The sequence below is a fragment of the Phaenicophaeus curvirostris genome, chromosome 8 (genome assembly GCF_032191515.1).
Source record: "Phaenicophaeus curvirostris isolate KB17595 chromosome 8, BPBGC_Pcur_1.0, whole genome shotgun sequence".
NCBI classification, from domain to species: Eukaryota; Metazoa; Chordata; class Aves; order Cuculiformes; family Cuculidae; genus Phaenicophaeus; species Phaenicophaeus curvirostris.
The window spans coordinates 6,780,942-6,803,545 of record NC_091399.1 but is presented as its reverse complement, the minus strand read 5'-3'; the positions used below and the strand labels follow the sequence as shown (position 1 = coordinate 6,803,545).

Genomic DNA, 22,604 nt, shown 5'->3' with positions numbered 1-22,604 from the left:
CTCATAAGCATGCCAGGGACATATAATTTTCATAATACGTCAGTATGTATAACTATTCTCTTTGGTGGTTTTGATCCAACACTGAAGCTTGGCAAGTTCCTCACTCAAAACAGAAAAGCAAGAAAAAGAAACCAGTATGTCAGGTAAGATTCTTGGTCAGGTCCATCTTGCACTGTTTGAGGAGCAGCTGTTATCGCATGACATTTACTAGAAGCACTCTGCTAAAACCAGCAAACAAACCTGTCCCATATATAAACAACTTTCCAAAGCTCTTCTGCATTAGAGGAGAACTCCTGCTGTAGAACTCAGCATCTTCATCCAAGTGTTACTTACTGTCTCCATGAGAGGAAAGCTCTACAAAGAGTCTTTCAACTTGCAAGCAGTCAGTGATTAACTGTCAAAACTAATAAAAGCTCTTACAGGTATGGATTGAGGGTCCCTAAGAGAGGAAACAAGCAGCTGAGGCTGTTCTCCTGTGCCTGTAAACAGTAATTACTCTCTGCTAACAACCTTTGTCTTCTCTTCCTCACTCCCCACACTCTCACTGCTTCCAGCTTGTCCTGCAAATTTGTAGGTGCCAGAGCCTGCTTAGAGTTTCCAGGCTGAGTTACTTAATGAGAACGATAAAGGAGAAAGGAAGAAGTGCTGGGCAGAGAAAAGTAGTGCAAAAGATGCCAGACAGCTCAAATGTTTCACCTGGCTCTGAAGCACCTTTCAGTAACCCTGATGGGAATACCACACCTTCCATCTGAGGAATACTGAGAAGTTCAAGCTCATAGAACAGCAAACATTGTATTTACGTACTGAACACAAACCTCAATTCTGATTATCTGAAAACACAGCATCATCAAGCAGAGTTTCTACCATCCACCACCCCAGAAGTTAATATCATCCATATCTACAGAACACTAGACAAACCAGATCACACAGCCAAACACACATTTGGTCACCACTGAGCTCAGCCAGAACTACTGGCTGACCTTTGAAGACGTGCAGCTATTTTCTCTGCTCATAGATTTTAACACATTGCAAAAATTTTAGCTGCACAAAGGAGAACATCTGTTAACTGCAGATGGCAGGGAGCTGGTCTCCTCAGGTCTCACAGGAGGAAGAGTCTGTTCTGGGAGGTCCCCAAAGGTGGCTCAGTAGAGTCTTACCATTCCAGCCGTGACCTGTGTGCCTCAGTTTTTCCAGCTATGGAAGGGCAGATTTGCACTGACCTCCTCTATGAATCACTTCAGAGTCCATAGATGACAAACAGTCTACAGAAGTAAGCAATATAATTTCTGCACTGAGTCCGCACAGCAGATGTAGACCACCAAACCAGCCCAGTTTTGTTGCAACAAGCACACACTTGAAATGGCAATGGAAAACACGACAAATCCATACGCATTCAGCTCAAAAGGCCAGATCCCAGCTCTGTTCTTTGTAAGGTCTGCTGTGAACTCAAAACCAAACCATCTCTTCCTGGAACAAAAGCTTCTCCCCAGCTCCTCCTCACCCACTTTACCATCTCTGAAGGAGTCACCTGCCAGTGTCACCCAATACCAGTCAGTCTGGATCTCTGGATGAGACACCAGAGAGTTCACACAGCCTCAGGTTCTGCACTGTTACCCAGTGACTGCAGAATACTGTCACGAGCCAACAACCAAGGGCAGTGCAAGCAAAGCGCAGAACAAAGCCATGCAGGAACAAACACTCCAAGAATGGAATACTGTCAAAAATCATTGTGATATTTAAGCTACATGACATGCCGATGTGCGCTGTAAGCAGTCAGGTTGAGCACACATAATGGAATTCACTTATTAGTGCTTACATCTCCTACAGAAGCTGAAAACATGATATGAATGGCTAAGGCAAAATGAACATGCACATGTATTCCTGAGAACCTACATTTCTCAGGTCAATAAGTTCAGCAGCTTAGGCTACGTCACTAACCTAGAAGCACACATTAGTCCTTTTTCACCCTTCCAGGATTCCTTTTGTATGCAATCACTGAAGAATTTTATACAGGGCAGACTGTATAAGCCAGCAGAAGTCAAGTTACCCAACTCAATGACATGTGACAACACTGTGGTCTCTACTCAGAATACTTTCTCCTATTTAAACTATTTGAGATTTCAAAGACCTTCCTCCCCATGTCACCCACATCAATATCCTCCCACATATAAAAAACAACTGCTAAACTCATCATCTGAGCCCATAAATAACTCACAGTATGCCTTGAAATCGAAAGCCTTGCTCTTCCAGTTTTTGTATGTAACCCTGTCCCAACCCTCATCATCTCTGGGCTCACCCACCTCAATGCTTATGTTGCAATAATGGCAGAACTGCAATCTTCATACTGCATCCCCTCCCACCTCCCTAATTCCCTTTTTTATTGTTATATGACCCTTGATTCCTTTGGCACAAGGTTCAATATCACAGGATTATCTCCAGCCTAAGCATATTTTGATACCACTTACTCTGCTACGATCTCAGCCCAATGAAATCATCACCACGGAGGCTGAAAATTCTCCATTATCATAGAATAGTTTGGGTTGGAAAGGACCTTAAAGATCATGCAGTTCCAATCCCCCTGCCGTGGGCAGGGACACCTCCCACTGGATCAGGCTGCCTAAGGACCATCCAACCTGGTCTTGAACACCTCCAGGGATGGGGCAGCCACAACTTCTCTGGGCAACCTGGGCCAGTGCCTAAACACCCTCATAGTGAAGAAATTCCTCCTTAGGTCTAAAGGCACAAAGAACATTCTGTACAAGACAACCGGCAGCACTGCTGAGCTCAAAATGGATTTAAGGATGCCACAAGTAATGTTTCTGTTGCATAATAGCAGCACAAACGCATGTTACGTAACTCCAAATGGTTTTATTCATCCTGATCGTATTGTTGGCTTTCCTTTCACACTGTAAAGCTCGCTCCAACAGTACACAGAAATTAAAATTACACCGACGCAGGAAATCAGTGTAAACTGCTACTGCACTCAGTATAAACAACAAAGCAAGAGTGACAGATTTTAAGTCTGAACAGCTGGAAAATAAAATCATAGGCGTGGGGAGATCAAATGCATTCTGACAGAGGAGAAAGTATTTAGAAGACTGGTTCAGATTTTAAAATAAACTGAACTTGAAACATAAGGTATTTCTGTGGAAGAAAAAAGACCCAGGAAACGTTGTTAAATGTTTCATAGCAATTATGGTGAGCAATCTCCATTGCCAAGCTTTTTTAATCTTTGGTAAGAGAAACAGGTTAGCAGTAAGTAAACATTTTGATGACCACAGCATGAATACATACCTAAAGTACAGCGTAAACGTCATTTCAATGGCTGTCTCTTTTACTACCTGTTGAAATTGGAGGAGAACGAACGGAGGGAGCTTTAGACCACACTAAGGATGAGTGATCAAAAGTTCAATTTATTGATTTACGGTTGCTTCTTTTATACAGTGTTTAATTAGCTTATACATATTGCAAAAGCTTAGCTCGTGATTGGTTACATTTAATTAGTTCATACATATTGCAAAAGCTTAGCTCGTGATTGGTTACATCCACCTGTAAAAGTTGCAGTTTACTATGCTAGCACAGCTATGCTCTAGTTTGATTTCCTCCCCAAAATGTTCTTGCTTTTGATACTAATGTTTCTGTTTAACCAGCATGGCCCATATTTTACAAGGACGACACGTCCTTGATACCTCTTTCTAAAAGCCATTGTTGTAAATATGTCTCTACAACTACCCTTTGTTTTGAAACTAAGAGACCTCTCCAGGGTGGAGCCCAAGCAGAGAAAGCAGTAATAGTAAGCGAACGTTACCTAATATTAAGGGTTATCAGCTTGAACATTTATTTAAGTTCTGGAAGAGTCCAAAAATATTAGTTCGATCATTAGTTCAGGCCAAACTGCGTTTTGTCTATATAATATAGACATCACAGGGGATCAGATTATAAAATCTCTTAGGATTCTTCTGTTGCACACAACCAATACAGAGAGAGGAGTGTCTCTGTACAAATACAGACCTGTCTTGATGTGCCACAGTTGCAATGGCAGCACCCTCGTGTCAATTCTATGGGTTCCTTCTCTGTGGCACACTCTGCGTTCCATATGACAAGCTGCAGAAGCAGACGGCAGCTAAACACACCGCAGCCTTACACCAATCACCACCTTCACGCAACGGCAGCACACGGCCACGAACCCACCTCTTGTGACCCAGCAGAAAGGAGCACGGGTTGCATGAGCTAGCATTGAACCCACTGCGGACATTTGCATTGCAGTTTAAGAATGCTGTGTTGGAGTTGAACTTAAATCCTTAGGCAATGGACACAAATCAAAACACACACATAATTATGTGGAAGTACTGAGTCAGAACGCAAAATAAGTATAGCTTGCATGGGGAAAGAAAGAGCAAAAAACGCCAGGCCTTATGATAAAAGAGCAATAGTCCCCATTTACTGCCCACTCTTATTTTTGTCTTGGGCTGTTGTTCATTCACCCATCAGGAGTTCAGAGCAGATCTCTGTTCTTCGCCAGCCTGTTCAGACTCTACGGCCACCTGATGTTTTCCAAACAAGACAACTGTTTTTGCAGGAAGAAGAATGCAAGGCTCGTGGTTTAAGTAAGTGTGCAAGAGTTCATTCACATTTTGTGTGCTGCAGGGAGCCAGCAGAGCAAGAGCACAGCCAGAATCCATCAGAAGCACTCAATGGGAGGAACGCAAAAGCCTAAGATCCGACTTCCAAATTAAATACGTTATTGTTAGTTATAAAACACTGCCAACAGTAGCACAACGGCTGCCACGTCAAAACGTAGGACACCATCCCTGCCCTGAAGGGTTTTCACTCTGAAAATACAAAACATGCTGCAGGTACAGCTAGAGATTACCACAAACAAAGCAAGCAGACAAAAGGATGCATAGGCTTATCGTCCTAATCATTTTCTTGTTGTATTTGCATGTAGTGCGCAAACTGGCTTCCAAACACACGTCAGGAACATTTAGCAAACTCATCTCTTCTGCACTGAAGCCAGCAGATCGTCCTGAAGGGTGCACTGAAACGTCATTGGCATCCCAACACCAATAAAACTTTGAAATGTTACCAACTTGATCTGATAAGTTTTATCCAGGTGACTGTTATAAAGTCAAAATGGAAACTCCATACGATTCAATGCATGCAAACTTTTTTGCAACTTTATGTGGGGCATAAAGGAAATAAAGGAGGAAATAAAGTCCTCAATACCTCTAACACGATGGTCTATTTCTGCTTTGGGACATATAGATACTCAGAAGTTTTGATCTTTAAGGGTCAGAAGGAGCCACAGCGATCAAGACGACTAAGCTACTACGTGAGATAGATCACAAAGCCTTCAATTTGAAACCCAATAGCCATAATTTGAACACATCTCAAAGCATTCAGTCATTCCATTTTTCAATCGTTCCAAGACCTCTCAGTAGAAAATGCTGCTTTATAATGAAAACATGTTTTATTGCACAAAGAGCCCACAAACTCCCTGGAAAGGGAGAATCAGCTATTGGCTGGGAGAAAGGTTGAGCCTTTGCGAGGAGAAAGGCAACTGCACAAAGCAGATGAGGGGGTGGGACGGGAAAGGAAAATAATCCCTTACACTGCTTTCAGAACAAAAAGGTGGGAAGGACGTAAGAGGAAAACAGATGAAAGAACAGAGTATAATAACAAGATCACTCCACAAAAGCATTTTAAATGCCTCCACTCCATTAGTGCCACAGTGACCCAGTGGTCATGAGCTGGAGACCCAGGCAGCACTGGAAGCCACTGCAGTCCACTAGGACGCAGCAGCCTGCTCCACAGGAGAGACACTGCCTGGCAGCTCCTGGGGTCTTGCCGGAAGGCTTTAGGATGGAGGAGATAAGCTCTAGTGTCTCATCCAACACACTTGCTCTTCACAGAGAGCATTAGAAGAGTCAAGCCTCCATAGCTGCAAGAAGAGTGTATCACTCTCCAAAATTTCACCAGTAAAGATGGTACATAGAACAATAGAATCACAGAATAGTTTGGGTTGGAAGGGACCTTAAAGATTACCCAGTTCCACCCCTGCCATGGGCAGGGACACCTCCCACTGGATCAGGCCGCCCAAGGCCCATCCAACCTGGCCTTGAACACCTCCAGGGATCGGGCAGCCACAACTCCTCTGAGCAGTCTGTGCCAGTGCCTCACCACTCTCACGGTGAAGAAATTCTTCCTTATGCCTAGCCTAAATCAACAGAGTCCCAGGGCATATCAGGAGGATCTTGCTCAGCTGGAGAACTTCTGTTGTGTGTTCGGTGCGGTAGAAGAGTTCTCCGTCTCCTAGGTTTGAATCTGTGCAGTTGTATTAAAGCACAAGGGTTTGCCTCTACACTCCTCAGACCACTAAGTCTCAAAATGAATCGTAAGTACATTAGAGGTGAGGAAATTAACACAAAAAGCTTCACACCTAAGGTAGAGGCTGCCACAATCTCATTTTGGTGGCCAAAGCTTTTAAAGAGGAGCTACAGTCTGATGGGCAACAGATGGCTTAGGCAACTACATGTAGAGAAACATAAGAGGCCGGCAAAAAAAGTCTGTTGAAAGTCCTACCCTCAGAGGTCACAGTGCAGCACACGGATCAGAGCAAGGTTCTGAAGGGTCAGAGTAGGCAGAACATTAAATCTTTCAGCACAAAGCTTGGAAGCAGCAACAAAAAGCAAACAATTCTGCAAAGTATAAATAAAGGGTACTGAAGCAAGTCAAAGGACATTATTCTTCCACTGCATAAAGGGTCTGATGAGACCACATGTAGAGTCCCATGCTCTCTTCTGGCTGCCTTATTTTTAAAGTGGCTATTATGAAGTTGAATGGGTAAAGCAAAGAGCAACCCACGCAATTCCTACATTTGCAGAGTCTAAAACAGCAAGCTGCAAACTCCGGTTTTATTCACGGAACAAAAGCAGGATCTGAGGTCCCAGTGTCCTCACTGACCAGAAGGAGGGCAGGGCTGCTGGAAAACAGGCCCACGACAAGCTCCCACACTGTGTTGCAATATGGCCCTAACATCTTCTGGACATTAAAGTTCTCAGGATTCTTTTTATGTGTGCCTGTATTCAATTTTATTCTGCCTCGTTAAATATTTGCTACAAACAAATTGAAACCAGAACTTTATAAACAGCAACACATAATAATTGTCATTTTGAACTAAACTACAGGTTTTTCCCTCTGACAATAGCCAGAGGCCATAGAGAAAGGTGAAGAAATAACACCCAAGACAGAATCGCCAGTTTAAAGGGAAAGACTCTTCTCGGCTGCAGGTGGTGTTTGTTTTATACCTCAGTCACAAAACGCTACACGTCTTGTACTTTAAATCTCAGATAGCATTCATGCACTTATTATTTATATAAATGTCTGATCTTTCTGAATTAGACTCAGTTGGACTAAATTACTTTTTCTAGCAGCAAGTCCTTCAGGTTAATGACATACAATGTGAAGCAACACATTTCTGTCTCCTCGCCTTGCTTTCAAATCCACCAACCACTCCCTGGAGATGAGGTGTCTCTCCTCCACTCGCTGTTTTAAATGCCTTCGCTACATCCTGCTATTCACTGCTGATATCAGGCCTCAAGCCTGCAAAGACTTAACAGGATTATTATTGCTAACCCTGCACGCCAACCCTAGCTGCACCCAAATTCACCTCACCTTTTCAGTGTCTCCAAACAGCAACAATCCTTTCCCATCTAGGAGTCACTTTTCCAGTTTCCTTCTCTTTGAGATGAGGGAAACAAGCATCATGAATGAGCAAGGTGCTATTGTAATCTCCTTAGTAGTATTTTCTAAGCTTTGCTTCATTCCCTGCTTCCTGGCTATAGCTTAGTACCCAAGCTTGCTTTCCAACTGCAATGGGCAAATGCTTCCACGGAACTCTGGACCCTTGGAAGTCCTGGTCTTCTTCCCAAGTGGCTTCAATTAAATCCCTTCTGGTCTCAAATGGTTTCAATGTGCTGCTCCGCATTGTTAAGCAGCTGCTCCTTGTGGCATATATGCTACTTGTGGATAAGATCTCCACATGATAACACTATGAAGCCACTAAATAAATACTGCCATGCAACTTTGACAGCGAATCCATCTCCCCCAGGACTTTTTCTAATGCTTCAATCTCTTTGGCAACCTCAAAAACAACCTCTTTAAAGTCACATTGTCCCCAAAATACTTTTTATTCCTCTCTTTCCCTCCTCCCAAATAAAGGGGAGCTCTACCCAGGCAACACCACTGCTGCTGAGTTTTAAGCCCCACTCAAACCATACTTCTATACAATGTTATATTACGACATACTTTACATAGCCTGTCGGGTGAAAATTTGTGGCCATGCTTTGAAAGTCATTTGGATGAAAGACGCTGTAAGAATTCAAGACCATTATAGGTTCACTTGCATGTATTTGCACTTTCCTTCTAGTCCCTAAATTATTGGTGGCACACTGCTGCGCTGAACCAGACAGCAGCTGTATTCGGGGGCCAGCACGAGTTCATCTTGGCCTAAGGTAAAGTGATTTTTATAAACAGTAAATGGATTTCTGTGTCCAAAACACAGAACCCCTCACTATAGTTTTAAAACTTTATAAAAAACCAAACCAAACCGAAACACATTTTCATACATCTCAATAAAATTCTTATTGCAGAAGGTATGAAAGCATAACATAGGCTTTACAGCTGAGCCCACAATGTAAGCCTGCAGGCTGGGGAACCACCCATGAAGAACTATGAGAGCTTGTACGGCCCGTGAACACAAAGGGGCGGTATTTTGGGGATGAATCAAGAGCAAAAAGAAGTTCTGGGAGACTGCAGGAGCAAACCATGACAACTCCCTGGAGACAACTGCTGGTCAAGTGCTCAGCCCTTTAGGAATGAGGTCCAGATGTATCTGTGTTAACCATGAGAAGATACAGAAAAGTATGCAACTAAACCATCCTGGGGTTCAGAGAATGGTCTATCAACTCAGGCCACAGCCACCGGGCAAAAACAGCTTTACTGCTGCCTGAGCAATCCGCTACAAATATCAGACATCAAACGCAAGAGGGACACACTTTTTCTGGTGTTAAAAGAAATAAAAACTCATTTGTATGGAGATAATGTCTTAAAGTCCCTGATACTATCTTACTGGGGTGAGCTTTACAAGATCCTACAGGCTGGCTACACAAAGACAAGGAAGAACAGGCTTCACACTGAGTTAGCATTCATTTACCCCTTTCACACAAGGTAACTCCACTTTTTTTCAGGGGGATAGGCTGTGATCTGATCATTTTGTGCTCCCTTCTTCACGCAGCCAGACCCCTCACAGTGGTGGCCATAGAAAGCTGGATAGTTAGAAAAGAGATTCCTAAAGCAGTAGTAAGAGATGCAAGTTCAAAGCGTGCATTTACACACTGTCACTGAACATATTTTTAATTAGGTTTACCAAAGCCAAATTTAAATCCAAGCGTGACTAATATGCTCGCAATGCTTCAGCCTGTTTCTCAAATCAAAACATCAAAACCCAAACTGTAAAACTAATGGTTTCTCCAGGGCTATTCTCTTATTCTCTTACAGCATCTCAGTCCAGTTCGTGTGCGGCTTCTCCCAGGCTTTCCAATGACACATCACCACATTCCTTGCCAACACTACTTTAACCCAATAACTGACCTAGATCTTCTAGCATTCACAAACAAAATGCCAGTTTCTTCGCAGAGCAAGCTGGTTTGTTTGTTTGTTTGTTTGCTTTTCCTTTCACGTACTTCTTCTTGAAAAAGAAAGCAAGATAATTGTTGAACCTCAGGAGGTTCAACAAGGGCAAGTGCAAGGTCCTTCACCTGGAGTGGAGCAATCCCCAGTTTAAGTACCAGATGGGGGATGATGTGATTGAGAGCAGCCCTGCAGAGAAGGACTTGGGGTGCTGGCTGATGAGAAGCTCAATATGAGCCAGCAGCGTGCTCTCGCAGCCCAGAAACCAACCGTGTCCTGGGCTGCTTCAAAAGCAGCGTGGCCAGCAGGGCGAGGGAGGGGATTCTGCTCCTCTGTTCCTCTCCTGGGAGACCTCATCTGGAGTCCTGTGTCCAGTTCTGGAATCCTCAACATAAGAATGAGATGGAGCTGTTGGGACAGGTCCAGAGGAAGCTACAAAGATGATCCGAGGGCTGGAGCACCTCCCGTACGAAGACAGGCCGTGAGAGAGTTGGGGTTGTTCCAAAGAGACCTTAGAGCAACCTTCCAGTGCCTGAAGGGGCTACAAGAAAGCTGGAGAGGGACTGTTTACAAACGCTTGGAGTGACAGGACAAGGGGCAATGGGGATAAACCAGAGAGGGGCAGATTTAGACTAGATACAAGGAGGAATTCCTTCACAATGAGGGTGGCGAGGCCCTGGCCCAGGTTGCCCAGGGAAGCTGTGGCTGCCCCATCCCTGGAGGTGTTCAAGGCCAGGTTGGATGGGGCTTGGGCAGCCTGATCCAGTGGGAGGTGTCCCTGCCCATGGCAGGGGGTGGGACTGAATGGTCCCTTCCAACCCTAACTATTCTATGATTCTATAACATTCAGTGACAGTAGCAGCACGATAATTAAGATTTTCCAGTTCAAGGAGAACCTCCACCATGAAAGAAGCAGAGCTTAAAGATGAGCATCCTGGCTATCAGAGGGATTCCCAGTGGAGATGTATAGTACAGTGCTGTTATACTCCTACGTGTTGCAGACAAGCTGAAAGTACACCCAACGCCAGTTTGCACAGACAAGCAGACTGGCTGTCAGGTTTCTGAAATGCAGTCACGCAGCCAGTGCCAAACCAGAACAGTGCAGCCCACACCACCATTTGCTCAAGAGGCCTCCCTGCCTCTCAATATTCCACTTCATATAATGATCATTAGGGAGAGATGCCTCTGCCTGTGTTTCTCTCCCTAGTTCCATGTGGCCTTACAGAAGTATCCTACAGTCTCATATTAGTGTTAATAACACAGTGTGATTAAAGCACTGTCATCCTGTCACCCTCTGACAGCTTGGAAGGGAGGTTTTAAACCCAACCAGGAGCATGACACTATGCTACAAAGCCGTTTACCCTTCTAATTATGCATTTTGTATTTAGAACTGGGAAAGGAGAATACAGTAATCTTTCAGGCTTCCATTTTAAAACTCATAATAAGCTCAAGTTTCATTTTTGAGTGTCTGTTCCACACACAGCCTTTACCCAGCTGGTGACCACAACAAAGGATGCTACTAGGGACATCCCTGGAGCAGAGATTTGTGCCTGAACCAGGAAGTCAGGAGAAAAACACTCCACAAGAAGTCGGTAATAAGGGTTATGACGCTATGGTGCTGGTAGGCTCACACCTGAACGAAGGGACAGGAGGAAAGAGCCCACTCATAACCAAAACGCAAGCTGACTGAGATGCCAAGGTTTTCTTTTTGATAACTATGTACCTGTCCACAGGTAAAATCACAGAATCATAGAATAACCAGGTTGGAAGAGACCCACTGGATCATCGAGTCCAACCATTCCTATCAATCACTAAACCATGCCCCTTCTACCTCGTCCACCCATCCCTTAAACACCGCCAGGGAAGGTGACTCAACCACCTCCCTGGGCAGCCTCTGCCAGTGCCCAATGACCCTTTACGTGAAACATTTTTTCCTAATGTCCAGCCTAAATCTCCCCGGCAGAGCTTGAGGCCATTCCCTCTCATCCTGTCCCCTGTCACTTGGGAGAAGAGGCCAGCACCCTCCTCTCCACAACCTCCTTTCAGGTAGTTATAGAGGGCAATGAGGTCTCCCCTCAGCCTCCTCTTCTCCAGGCTAAACAGCCCCAGCTCTCTCAGCTGTTCCTCATAAGGCCTGTTCTCCAGCCCCTTCCCCAGCTTCGTTGCTCTTCTCTGGACTCGCTCCAGAGCCTCAACATCCTTCTTGTGGTGAGGGGCCCAGAACTGAACACAGGATTCACGGAGCAGTCTCACCAGTGCCGAGTACAGAGGGAGAAGAACCTCCCTGGACCTGCTGGTCACGCTGTTTCTGATCCAAGCCAAGATGCCATTGGCCTTCTTGGCCACCGGGGCCCCTGCTGGCTCATATTCAGTCGGCTGTCAACCAACACCCCCAGGTCCCTCTCCTCCAGGCAGCTTTCTAGACAGACTTCTCCTAGTCTGTAGCACTGCATAGGGTTGTTGGGCCCCAAGCTCAGGACCGAAAATCATTCGGTTCTCTCTGAAACACCTCCTATATACCCTCTTCGTGCTTCTCCAGCAACTGATAGGCATCTTTCACCACGCAAAATCAATGTCAGCACAGCCCATCTTTCTTCCTTCTCCATCTCCAAGACAGTTCCTTGGAGAAGACAGCACTCAGCGCAGACAATAGTGCAACCCAGTTTCTCTAGAGAGCCTGTCAGCTCCTTGGGATCTGCTTCTGCCAAACACATGGTCAGAATTACACCCTGGCCTTGGTCTGAGCGGTCAGGACAGGCTGCAGGAACCCTATTCCAAAGAGTCTGATTTAGCCCAAAAGGGATCAACATATGCTATAAATCAAGAGACAAAACAACAAGCTGCAGCAAGGAGAAAGATCAGCCAAGTCCTTGCCTGCTGGTTGCACAGGAAACTACACTTGATGAGCACATCTGGGACCCAAAAGTAAGATGAAAAAGAAATTGCAGAGCCGCCTCAGAAGGGCACATGGGAGGGCAGGAGCAGGCTCAGAGAAAATTTGAGGTTTTTCATGTTCCAAAAACGTTGATGGTTCCAGGCACCACTTAAATCTCAACCCATATTTACGAGCTCAGCATTAGAAAGAAAAAACTCCAAAATGAAAGCTCCTTTTCTAACATATTGTTCAAATCAAAGAGAAAGTTATGTCCTAGGACCTAACTGGGATACAGATTAGTTATACAGACATTTCTGTAATGTTTTTCTGACCAAACTCTCCAACACGAGCTTCCTGCCAATGTATTCGACTGTGGAGGTGTTTAGAAGCCAAGCTTGTGGTCACATGCAGTGTGCAGAGCAAGACTCAAAAATCATTTTTAAAACACCACAAAATTCTCAGAAAAGGTAGTTATCAAATAATGTCGGTGTTAAGAAAACCCCAAAATATTTAATGATATATCTGGCACTTTTCAGCTTTTCCCCTGTCAGAATTTTGAATGTATTTGAAGTGCCCTTCTACAGCAGCTCTTTTACAGTTTTGGAAGAACACGTTCTGCTATACACCCAATGTTACGGCATTAAAGACACCTTGAGACAAGTCATGTTTTGAATCCATCTCTGCCTTAGCAAACCCCAGAGCCAGAAGTTTAGCTGTGGCCAAGAAAAGGAAAGCAGAAAGACGAAAACCACATATCTAAAATCTGCTCTAGATGTGTAATGAATGGCTAACTAAACCAGGCCATACTGGCCATGAGAGAACACGGTACTTCTTTGTTATCTGGATATTTAAGACTCAAAGGAAAAGCAGTCTGTGTCATCCATCAGTAGAGCTTGAGGATTGGCTCTCAAAGCTTAGCAACCATTTAAGATGTGGAAATACAATCCCTACAGGCCTTCTCCAGTGCACGAGGCTCAGGGAACTCTCCTTCCTGGCTGCATTTCCCGAGACCTGTCCCAATTAAAAACTCCAGAGGCAGAGTGCAGGTGTCTCCTTCACTCCTTCACAGATTTATCTGGACACTGATAGCAAAAACATTTGCAGGCAGTAGGAAGCCTTGCCTGTCTCAAAGGCTCATTCCTCTCTGCTCCTCCAGATTCCTCCAGGGCTGGACACTGGTGGCCCACCCCTCCCTAAGTGTTGGAAGGGTGAAACAAAGCACTCCAGCTGGTTAGCAAGGAGGTCTACAAAAGTCACTTCACAGCATTTTAAAAACTTGTTTGCTCTTCATTTCCTAATCTTCGTGTCCATCGGTCCCTGCCACACCCCCACCTTTCACCACTCATTTTCCCCAGTATTGTATCCACTCCATTCTTCTTACACCAGTGTTCTCCCTCCTACAATTCCACACTAACATCCTCTAGCACCTCTGCGCTACTCTTCTGCATCCACATCTCCATATTCCACTCCCAGTGCCAATGCAGACACCTGCACAATCAAGACATGCTCCATCCATCTGCTCCACTCCTTACTTCCATCTGCCATTCTCTCGCTGCATCTACAACAACTTCAAAGCCAAAATTCAACAGCAACTGCCCTGTATACTGGTCTCTCCAGCAGCAGGAGAGATCGGCACCACTATCTACCTTGAATTAACCAAAGCTTTATGGCCACACCTTTTCTTCATCACTCTGGATGAGGCCATGGGGGACTTCTACCACAATGTAGCTGCTCGGCGTGTTCCCCTCTATAGTCTCTCTTCTCTGGACTCTCCTCTCTTCTTTCTCTTTCTTCTTTCTGGTCTCACCAGTGCCGAGTACAGAGGGAGAAGAACCTCCCTGGACCTGCTGGTCACGCTGTTTCTGATACAAGCCAAGATGCCATTGCCCTTCTTGGCCACCTGGGCCACTGCTGGCTCATGTTCAGGCCCTGTCAACCAACACCCCCAGGTCCCTCTCCTCCAGGCAGCTTTCCAGCCAGACTTCTCCTAGTCTGTAGCACTGCATAGGGTTGTTGTGCCCCAAGTGCAGGACCCGGCATTTGGTCTTGTTAAACCTCATGCCATTGGACTCTGCCCAGCGGTCCAGCCTGTTCAGATCCCTTTGCAGAGCCTCCCTACCCTCCAGCAGATCAACACTTCCACCCAGCTTAGTGTCATCTCCAAACTTGCTAAGGGTGCACTCGATGCCTTCATCCAGGTCATTGATAAAGACATTGAACAGGGCTGGACACAGCACTGAGCCCTCCAGAACCCCACTTGTCACTGGCCTCCAGCTGGATTTCACACCATTTACCACCACTCTCTGGGCCCTCCAGCCAACCAGTTTTCCACCCAGGAGAGTGTGCGCCTGTCCAGGCCAGAGGCTGACGGTTTCTGAAGCAGAATGCTGTGAGAGACTGTGTCAAAGGCTTTGCTGAAGTCCAGGAAGACCACATCCACAGCCTTTCCCTCATCCAGCAGCTGAGTCACTTTGTCATAGAAGGCGATCAGGTTAGTTTGGCAAGACCTGCCTTTTGTGAACCCATGTTGACTGGGCCTGATCACCCGGTTCTCTTTCATGTGCTTCATGGTAGCACTCAAGATCACCTGCTCCATGACTTTCCCTGGCACTGAGGTCACACTGACAGGCCTGGAGTTCCCTGGGTCCTCCCTGCGACCCTTCTTGTAGATGGGCACAACATCAGCCAGCCTCCAGTCCAGTGGGACTTCCCCAGTCTTCCAGGACTGTTGGAAGATGATGGAAAGGGGTTTGGCCAGCACATCCACCAGCTCCTTCAATACCCTTGGGTGAATCCCATCTGGCCCCACAGACTCTTGCAACAAACTCCCACATTTTCCCCTCAAAAATGCAACTTCCACACTGATGATCTACCACAATCCTCCCCTTTGCTGCACACTTTCTTGCTCTTGTATTTCCTCTTGGCTTATAAACATACAATTGCAGGATGCTGTGTGCGGCAATCAAAGGAAATTACTTTAGAATCCTCTTCACCAACTGATCCAGCTCCAATGTTGATGCTCTTGGGTCCTTCGCTTCCTTCACTCTTGCTGGAGCAGAAGTCCATTACCTCATTACTCTGATGATTTGAAGCTTTCTTCTAATTGCTGACAATTCGGACACGGGTCTGTAGCTGGTGTGAACAGTGCTTTTCCTTCCATTGTGTTTACTTCATGTTTTTATAGGTATTAATAGCATACTCTCTAAATCTTAATTTTCTTAGCCTAACTAAGCTATAGTCTTCAGATTATAACCTGATATATTTATCATTTTCTTGATGATCCCAAAACTCCTCTCCTGTCTCCCTTCCAGTCTAAATCAGTTTTCTCAAAAGTAACCAAAATTGCAGACTGAGCCCCAGGACACTCTACAAGGAGTTTCGTGCTTCCCACTTCTGCTGGCAATGACCTAAAACAACTGAGCATGACATTTCCATTTCCTGTTTTGTAGGGTATTTGCATCCTCTAGGCGTCTTCGTCCTCTTCTAGCTCATCAGATTTTGTCAGCGTCATTCTGCCTTCCTATCACCAATCCTAATGAACACCCGACCGCAGCTCAAACACAGGACCAACCACGCAGAGCTCCCAAAGGCACTTGTCTCCAGGCCAACAGTCCCGCTCCTAGCCTGAGCTGCCACAGCAGCTCTTCTCCAACAGGTCCTTCAAAACAGAATTCCTCAGTCTCTTCAAAGTATAATTTCAAGAGCAGATTTTCAAACAAACAGACAGATTAAATCCACAGCCCTTTTGAAATCCAGAAGATCAGTTACCTTCATGAGACAAATATCTTGTGCCTACCTAGATCATACCACCGCTACCCCAAATAAAGGTACCGCACCTACTGTTCCCCAGTTGTACAACAGCATTTCTGTCTTGAACAATGAATTAAAACTCCTTGCTGCTCAACTACCCTTTCATAAACCAGCTCCCTTATGGTTTTGAACTAGACACTACCTACCAGCTGCCCAGCAGGGGCACACTAAGCTCTTAAGCAGAGACACAACTTGAAGACCTTTGAAAACCCCCTATGCCATTGTTACCATCAACCTAGAGGTTCATCTTTGTCATCTTTATAGAAAATAGGCAAACATTGATTAAGGTTTTTTGGGTTATACATAGCATAACTGCAACTCCTACCTCATTCTTTCTGTGAAGCAGGCTTGTTTTTCTGTTCTAATACAGCTGACAAACTTTGAGCTGTTTGGTTTCATTTGCTTGGTAAGGCTTGACTTTTGGCAACCCTTACTTTAACTCTCTGATACAGCTTTGTCTGCTGACAAGAGTTCTTCGCTATTTGTCAAAGTCTGATCCTAAAAAAAATTCTTTTTTAGATGATTATTCCTGCACTCTCCTCTGGAAGTCTTTTTCCCCTTGTCCAAGCCAGAAGCCAAGGTGGCATTTGCCATTCTGACTTCCAAGGTCACACATTCAACTACCTGAACTATGTCACTTGACATCATCTAACACTTCCCACAGTCCCCAAGCGGGCCACTGCACAGCTCAGCATCGCCCTGACCCACTCTCCTTACCTTTCTACTGAACATAATCATGTCCTGAAAAGCAGTTTAAAGCAAACCCCACTGCTGCAGCAAGACCTCTTACTGGATGCATCACTCATACTTGATGAAGGAATTGGCTGGCAATGGTATCTGCTGCCTCAGTTCAGTTCTTGCCAGCTGCCAAGAACATGCACTGACCCCAGCAGCCTTAAACAACCCCCCTTGCTTGCCTCTTTGCTATTTATACCATCAGTCATTTTCTTCCTGTGATACTGTCTTACACTGTTCTTTCTTTTCTCTTTCCCTCTCTGTAAGGCCCATTCTGCTCATCCCTAGCCCTGGTGCATCTTCAGCGTGGCATCCACTGGCATTTGGCACAAACATGACAACCAGGCCCATGACCTTCACCAGAAAGACCTTTTTTTCCTTCCCTCTTTCTTCAATTTTGTCCACTCCATCATCAAACAATTCCAGTATTTCATTTTAATCCCATTCTACATCTGCAGTCCCAGCTCTTCAAATTCTGCAGCCTTTGCAAAGGAACTCTTGAACAAGTTCCAAAGTTCCTTTCCTGTGGTCCTCTAATCCTTTCACCTGTCCAGTGGATCCCATCCCACCTCACTCCAATTTCTCTTGCACCTTTTGCCCCCCACAGGCCCATCACTCTCTTAATCAAAGTCTCTTTCAGCCTTTCACCTTATAAAAATTCCCCCCATCTCTCCACCTGCTGCTTTTTCCTTTCTCTTTCAATAAACCGTTTACTTTTCAGTTTACTATTTACAATAAATCACTGACTGAAGTTCATCACCTTCTCCAATGCCATTTGTACCCTGCCAGCAGACTGCTCCTGGCAACAGAAATTCAGATGTTGAGCAGCTGATCTACTTTTACAGCCACTGTTCTTATCTGCTTCTGGCTACGGTATGATTCAGCTTGTCTCTGTTTCATATCATGGGTACCTGGCTTCAGTTCAGGATCAAAAAACCTCGACTCTTCACCTGTCTTTTCTGCTTTCTTCATAGACAATAACACCATCCTGTCTGACTGTCAGGGTGCCAGCCTCCCTACAGGCTGTCTTTACATCCTCAGATGTCATTTTTCAGGTTCTTTCTGTCACAGTTTTAAAATACAACCTTTTCTTTCAGGCCATATCATTAAAATTCCTTGCTGTACTCTCAAACCTTCTATTCTAGTTACCAATACACCTTTTTCCTCTAGCCTGACGTAACACCATTCAAAAGGATACTGAATGTCCACTCAAAAGCCTGTTGCAGAAAGCATTCTCCTCATTCCCTCTTTTGAGGGTGCCATACATACACACAAATCTCTACTTCTACATCCTTCTCTCTCACAAAGGAGTTAGGCCACCTACCTCAGTTTCTACTGCCTTCGTGGCTTGCTCCTTATGTCTCCATCATCTGCATCAAGATCACGGAGACCTCCTAAGGTCTACCCTGGAGATACCAAAAACCACTTCATTTTCAATAAATGCCTTCAGGCTTTTTCCCATTGAACCTACTGCGTTTGGGAGGTATTCTCTCTCAACATCTCCAGAAGGTACAACTGGCTTTTGAAGTTTTGTTAAGACTCTCCATTGCCTTGATGTCTACAAATAACTCAAGAAAACCAGGCTGTTGTAAAGCTGATACCAGTGCCTCGGATACCAATCACCAACTGAGACAACGTGTGTGTACAGACAAGCCTCCTTTGATACTGAGTCTCTAAGTTCTTTTTAGTCAGGATAGTGCTTTCATGCAGTTATCTATCACACCACTGAGCTGCTACTACAACTTTTAATATTTCATAACACTGTTGCACCTAAAGTCTTTAGTACTGAGTGACAAAACCAGCTATTATTGGCATCATTTGCTGTCTAATATTAAATTCAAAGTGAAGAATTTCGCTATTTACACAAAAGCTTCACGCTTCTGGAAGTTACAGAACTGCCAACGGCTGCATAAGCCACAGCCTGTTTGTCTTTTTCTTGTATTAATTGTAGAAGCTTGAAACACAAGAGACACACTTACAATTCCTCAGCTGTAATCTCACGATTGGCTTTGAAACACATTGTGCTCTCTGAACTGGGCCAACTATTCAAGAACCCTGGATGGGCACTTAGGAACTAACCACTCTGGAACCGCTGGATCACCCCCTGCTCTGATCCCACACAACATTTAATGGGCTTCTGACCCAGCACCTCCTTCCCCACAAACAGGGCTCAGTTCTGACTTGGAAAAACTAACACTAGCCACAGCAAGCTAGAAGTCCCTTCCGTGACCTTGCACTCCCTTGTCCTCCTATTAAGATCGGCACCATCAGCTGTAGTGATGACCTCAGCAACACACCTGCACTCTTCCTTTGAGGATATGACCAAGATCTGGCAACCCCCTTCTACATCTATGGAACAACACAGCTGAAACAGGAAAAAAAATCTGCTTTTCCAAAGTATGCTTATGGGATACAGATACATTCGACATGATCTCCACCTCTTGCACAAAACCACCAAATGGGAAATCTACAGGAGCTCAAAAATATTTCTAATATTTTTCCTGGTAAAAACAGGAGGCAGAGATGGGAAATGTGCCACTCAAAGGAAGCAGATTTGGAAATATCTGTTCTGATTAGAACTCTATGCACTTCTTGGAAACAAGGCAAGGGGAGAGTCTAAGCAGGACATGCAAGACAGACTTTCCTTATCCTCCTTGACTGTGGTTTCAGCACTGCTGTATTGTTTTATGTCATGGGACTTTGCAGGAAAACTATTTGATCTAAATCTCAGGGCACTTTCAGAAGTCTTTAAGATACCAACCTGGACACTGCATCAAACCACGTTCTAACATTACTGCCTTTGATCTCAGAGAAAAATGTATAAACATAACAAATAGTATGAAAGTTACAGCCACCTCCTGAAAATCTGACTCAAACTGCTACAGCTGCACTGATTCCAATCAAGCGAGGACACTTTACCAGCTGGGGACTTGGCCTGACAAAGGTGAAGGTGCTCAGCCGAACCTCAGATTGAGTGTCTGTGCATTTAAGTTCATTTTACTTACAGCTTAAGCATTTTGCTTTGAAATACACCCTTGAAAAACAATCCAGAGCTGTAATTCTGGCAGAAATGCAGACAATTAATTTCTCATCCAGCTGAGAATGCAGTAAGACCCAGACCTATATTCACTTAAGTTTTGAGAAACTTTCTGCCAACTTTTCAGAGAACTCTCTTAGTCAAAATACCAAGACTAGAAGACTAGAGAGAGGTTCCCAACAGCAGAAATGAGCCACAGCTCAGTCTGAAACCGCTATTAAATGTTCAGCTTCCCAGGCCACAAGCAAAGATCCTTATTTCTGTGCTACCATCTGATCCACAGCCACAACTGGTCAAATTTTACACACCGAGAAAGAGGAAGAGTCAAGGCAAGGAGAGAGTTATTTCAGATGACCCAGACAGACAACTTGAGCGTTTGGGGGTTTTTATAGAACAGTGAGAGCAAGCAGTGCTAGAAGTTAATATCACAATGATTTGCATGGCGTTCAGCTCCCTGAGCAGGCTCCGAAGTCCACGAGCTTTACTTACCCCGAGCCATCTGGCTCCTTTGTTGGCAGCCTGCTGAATCTGCACTCTTCTCAGGGTGACGTGGTAGACAGCCCCCTCTTCTACCTCTTCGCCTCCATCCTGAAGTGTGCTCTGCCGGGGCAAGGACAGAGGGGAAAAAAAAAAAAAAACAGAGAGTAAGGAAGGTTTTCCCTCTTCTGCTAAGCACGATCTATACCAGATGCTTCGCGCACAGGTGAGGGCAGAAGGTGGGTTGCACAAAGTAAACACAACAAGCAAAGCAACCCCGGGTGCTTTTAGGTGAAGGAACGCTGGAGATATTCCTGGCGAGCTTTCGAGATACCCTGACTTTCCATTGGACTGTTTTTCCTAGACCAGCACATATTTTAAATAGTTGTATAAAGCCTTTTCTAAGGAAATCGTTTGGTTTTGATTAGCAGCCTTCTCTTCCCTCCCCCTCCCTCTTTTCTAAAGCAATTAATCTCTTCGCCCTTTCACTTCGGGAAGGAATCGCTCTTTTTCAAACTCTTGCAACTTGGAAGCCAACAAGCGTTTAAAACAGAACACGCCTTTATTGTTTTGGACAAGAGGGGGGCTCGGGGTTCGCTTTTCCAAAATCTCAAGCTGCGGAAGGCACAGAATCGAGGCTTTAGAAGGCAGAAACGAGAGAGAGGGGAAGGTGCGAGGCTGGTGCGGGAGCGCCCGCATCCCGGCGCCGTGCCGGGACGGGGCACGGGGGTTTCGTTACCATTTTAGCTCTCCACAGCAGTTTCATCCTCGGTGCCTCCCCGGGGCTCGTCGCTCCCCGCTGCCAGCGCTGCTCCCCGCAACCGGGGACCTCCGAAACGGGGGAGCCCCGAAAAAGGGGAGCTCCGAACCCGGGCAGCCCCGCGGCCGGGGAGCTCCGAACCCGGGGGAGCTCCGACCCTGAGCTCCCCCCGCAAGCGGGGAGCCCCCGAGGCGCTGCCGGAGCGAGCCCCGCAGCCGGGCGGCTGCCCCGAGCGGGGCGAGGAGCCGAGCCCGGCGGCGCTGGGACGGGCGCTGCGGAGGCGCCTCCCGGCAGGGCGGAGCCACGGGCCCTGCCCAGCCCTGCCTGCCCCGCTCGACCCGGGGAGGGGGAAGAGGGAGGTCAGGCGTGAGGGAGGGATTCTTTTTCCCCGCGTCGGCCTGGCAAGCTGTGGATGTCCCATCCCTGGAGGCGTTCATGGGACAGGATCACAGAACGGTCTCAGTCGGAAGGGACCTTAAAAATCGTCTAATACCAAGCCCTGGGCACACCTCCTACTGGATCAGGTTGCTCCAAGCCCCATTCAACCTGGCCTTGAACACCTCCAGGGATTCCCTGGGCGACCTGGAAGCCTCCTCATCATGAAGAAACATTAGAAAAAAAATATTTCACAGAAAGGGTCGTTGGGCACTGGAACAGGCTGCCCAGGGAGGGGGTTGAGTCACCTTTCCTGGGCGTGTTTAAGGGACGGGTGTACGAGGTGCTAAGGGACATGGTTTAGTGTTTGATAGGAATGGTTGGACTCGATGATCCAGTGGGTCTCTTCCAACCTGGTTATTCTATGATTCTATGAAATTCCTCCTTCTGTCTATTCTAAATCTGCCCCTCTCCGGTTTAAAGCTGTTCCTCCTCGTCCCATCGCTCCAAGCCCTTGTAAAAAGCCCCTTCCAGCTCTCCTGGAGCCCCTTCATGTTCTGGAAGGTCACTATAAGGTCACCCCAGCACCTTCTCTTCTCCAGGCTGAACAACCCCAACTCTCTCAGCCTGTCCTCAGATGGAGGTGTTCAAGGCCAGGTTGGATGGGGCTTGGAGCACCCAGATCCAGCAGGAGGTGTCCCTGCCCATGGCAGGGGGTTGGAGCTCTATTACCTTTAACATCCCTTCCAACCCAAATCATTCCATGATTGTACGAGAGCCCCAGACCAAGGTTTCAAGGCCAGGTTGGATGGCACTTTAAGCAATCTGATCCAGAGGGAGATGTC

The 22,604-nt window shown here is 45.9% G+C and overlaps 1 protein-coding gene across 2 annotated transcripts in view; it reads right to left on the bottom strand.

Annotated features, from left to right (window-relative positions):
* Positions 1-21,593, bottom strand: part of RGL1 (ral guanine nucleotide dissociation stimulator like 1) — a 78,332-nt gene extending 56,739 nt beyond the window's left edge. For both annotated transcript variants that reach the window (XR_011337849.1, XM_069862323.1), the window contains exons 1-2: positions 21,364-21,593; positions 20,637-20,747 (exon numbers count right to left, since the gene is read on the bottom strand). Coding sequence is in view for 1 of the 2 variants with exons in the window: in XM_069862323.1 (XP_069718424.1) it covers positions 20,637-20,747; positions 21,364-21,390 (138 nt within the window). In the remaining variant the exon portion in view is untranslated. The remainder of the gene's footprint in view (positions 1-20,636; positions 20,748-21,363) is intronic.
* Between the last annotated feature and the right edge of the window lie 1,011 nt (positions 21,594-22,604).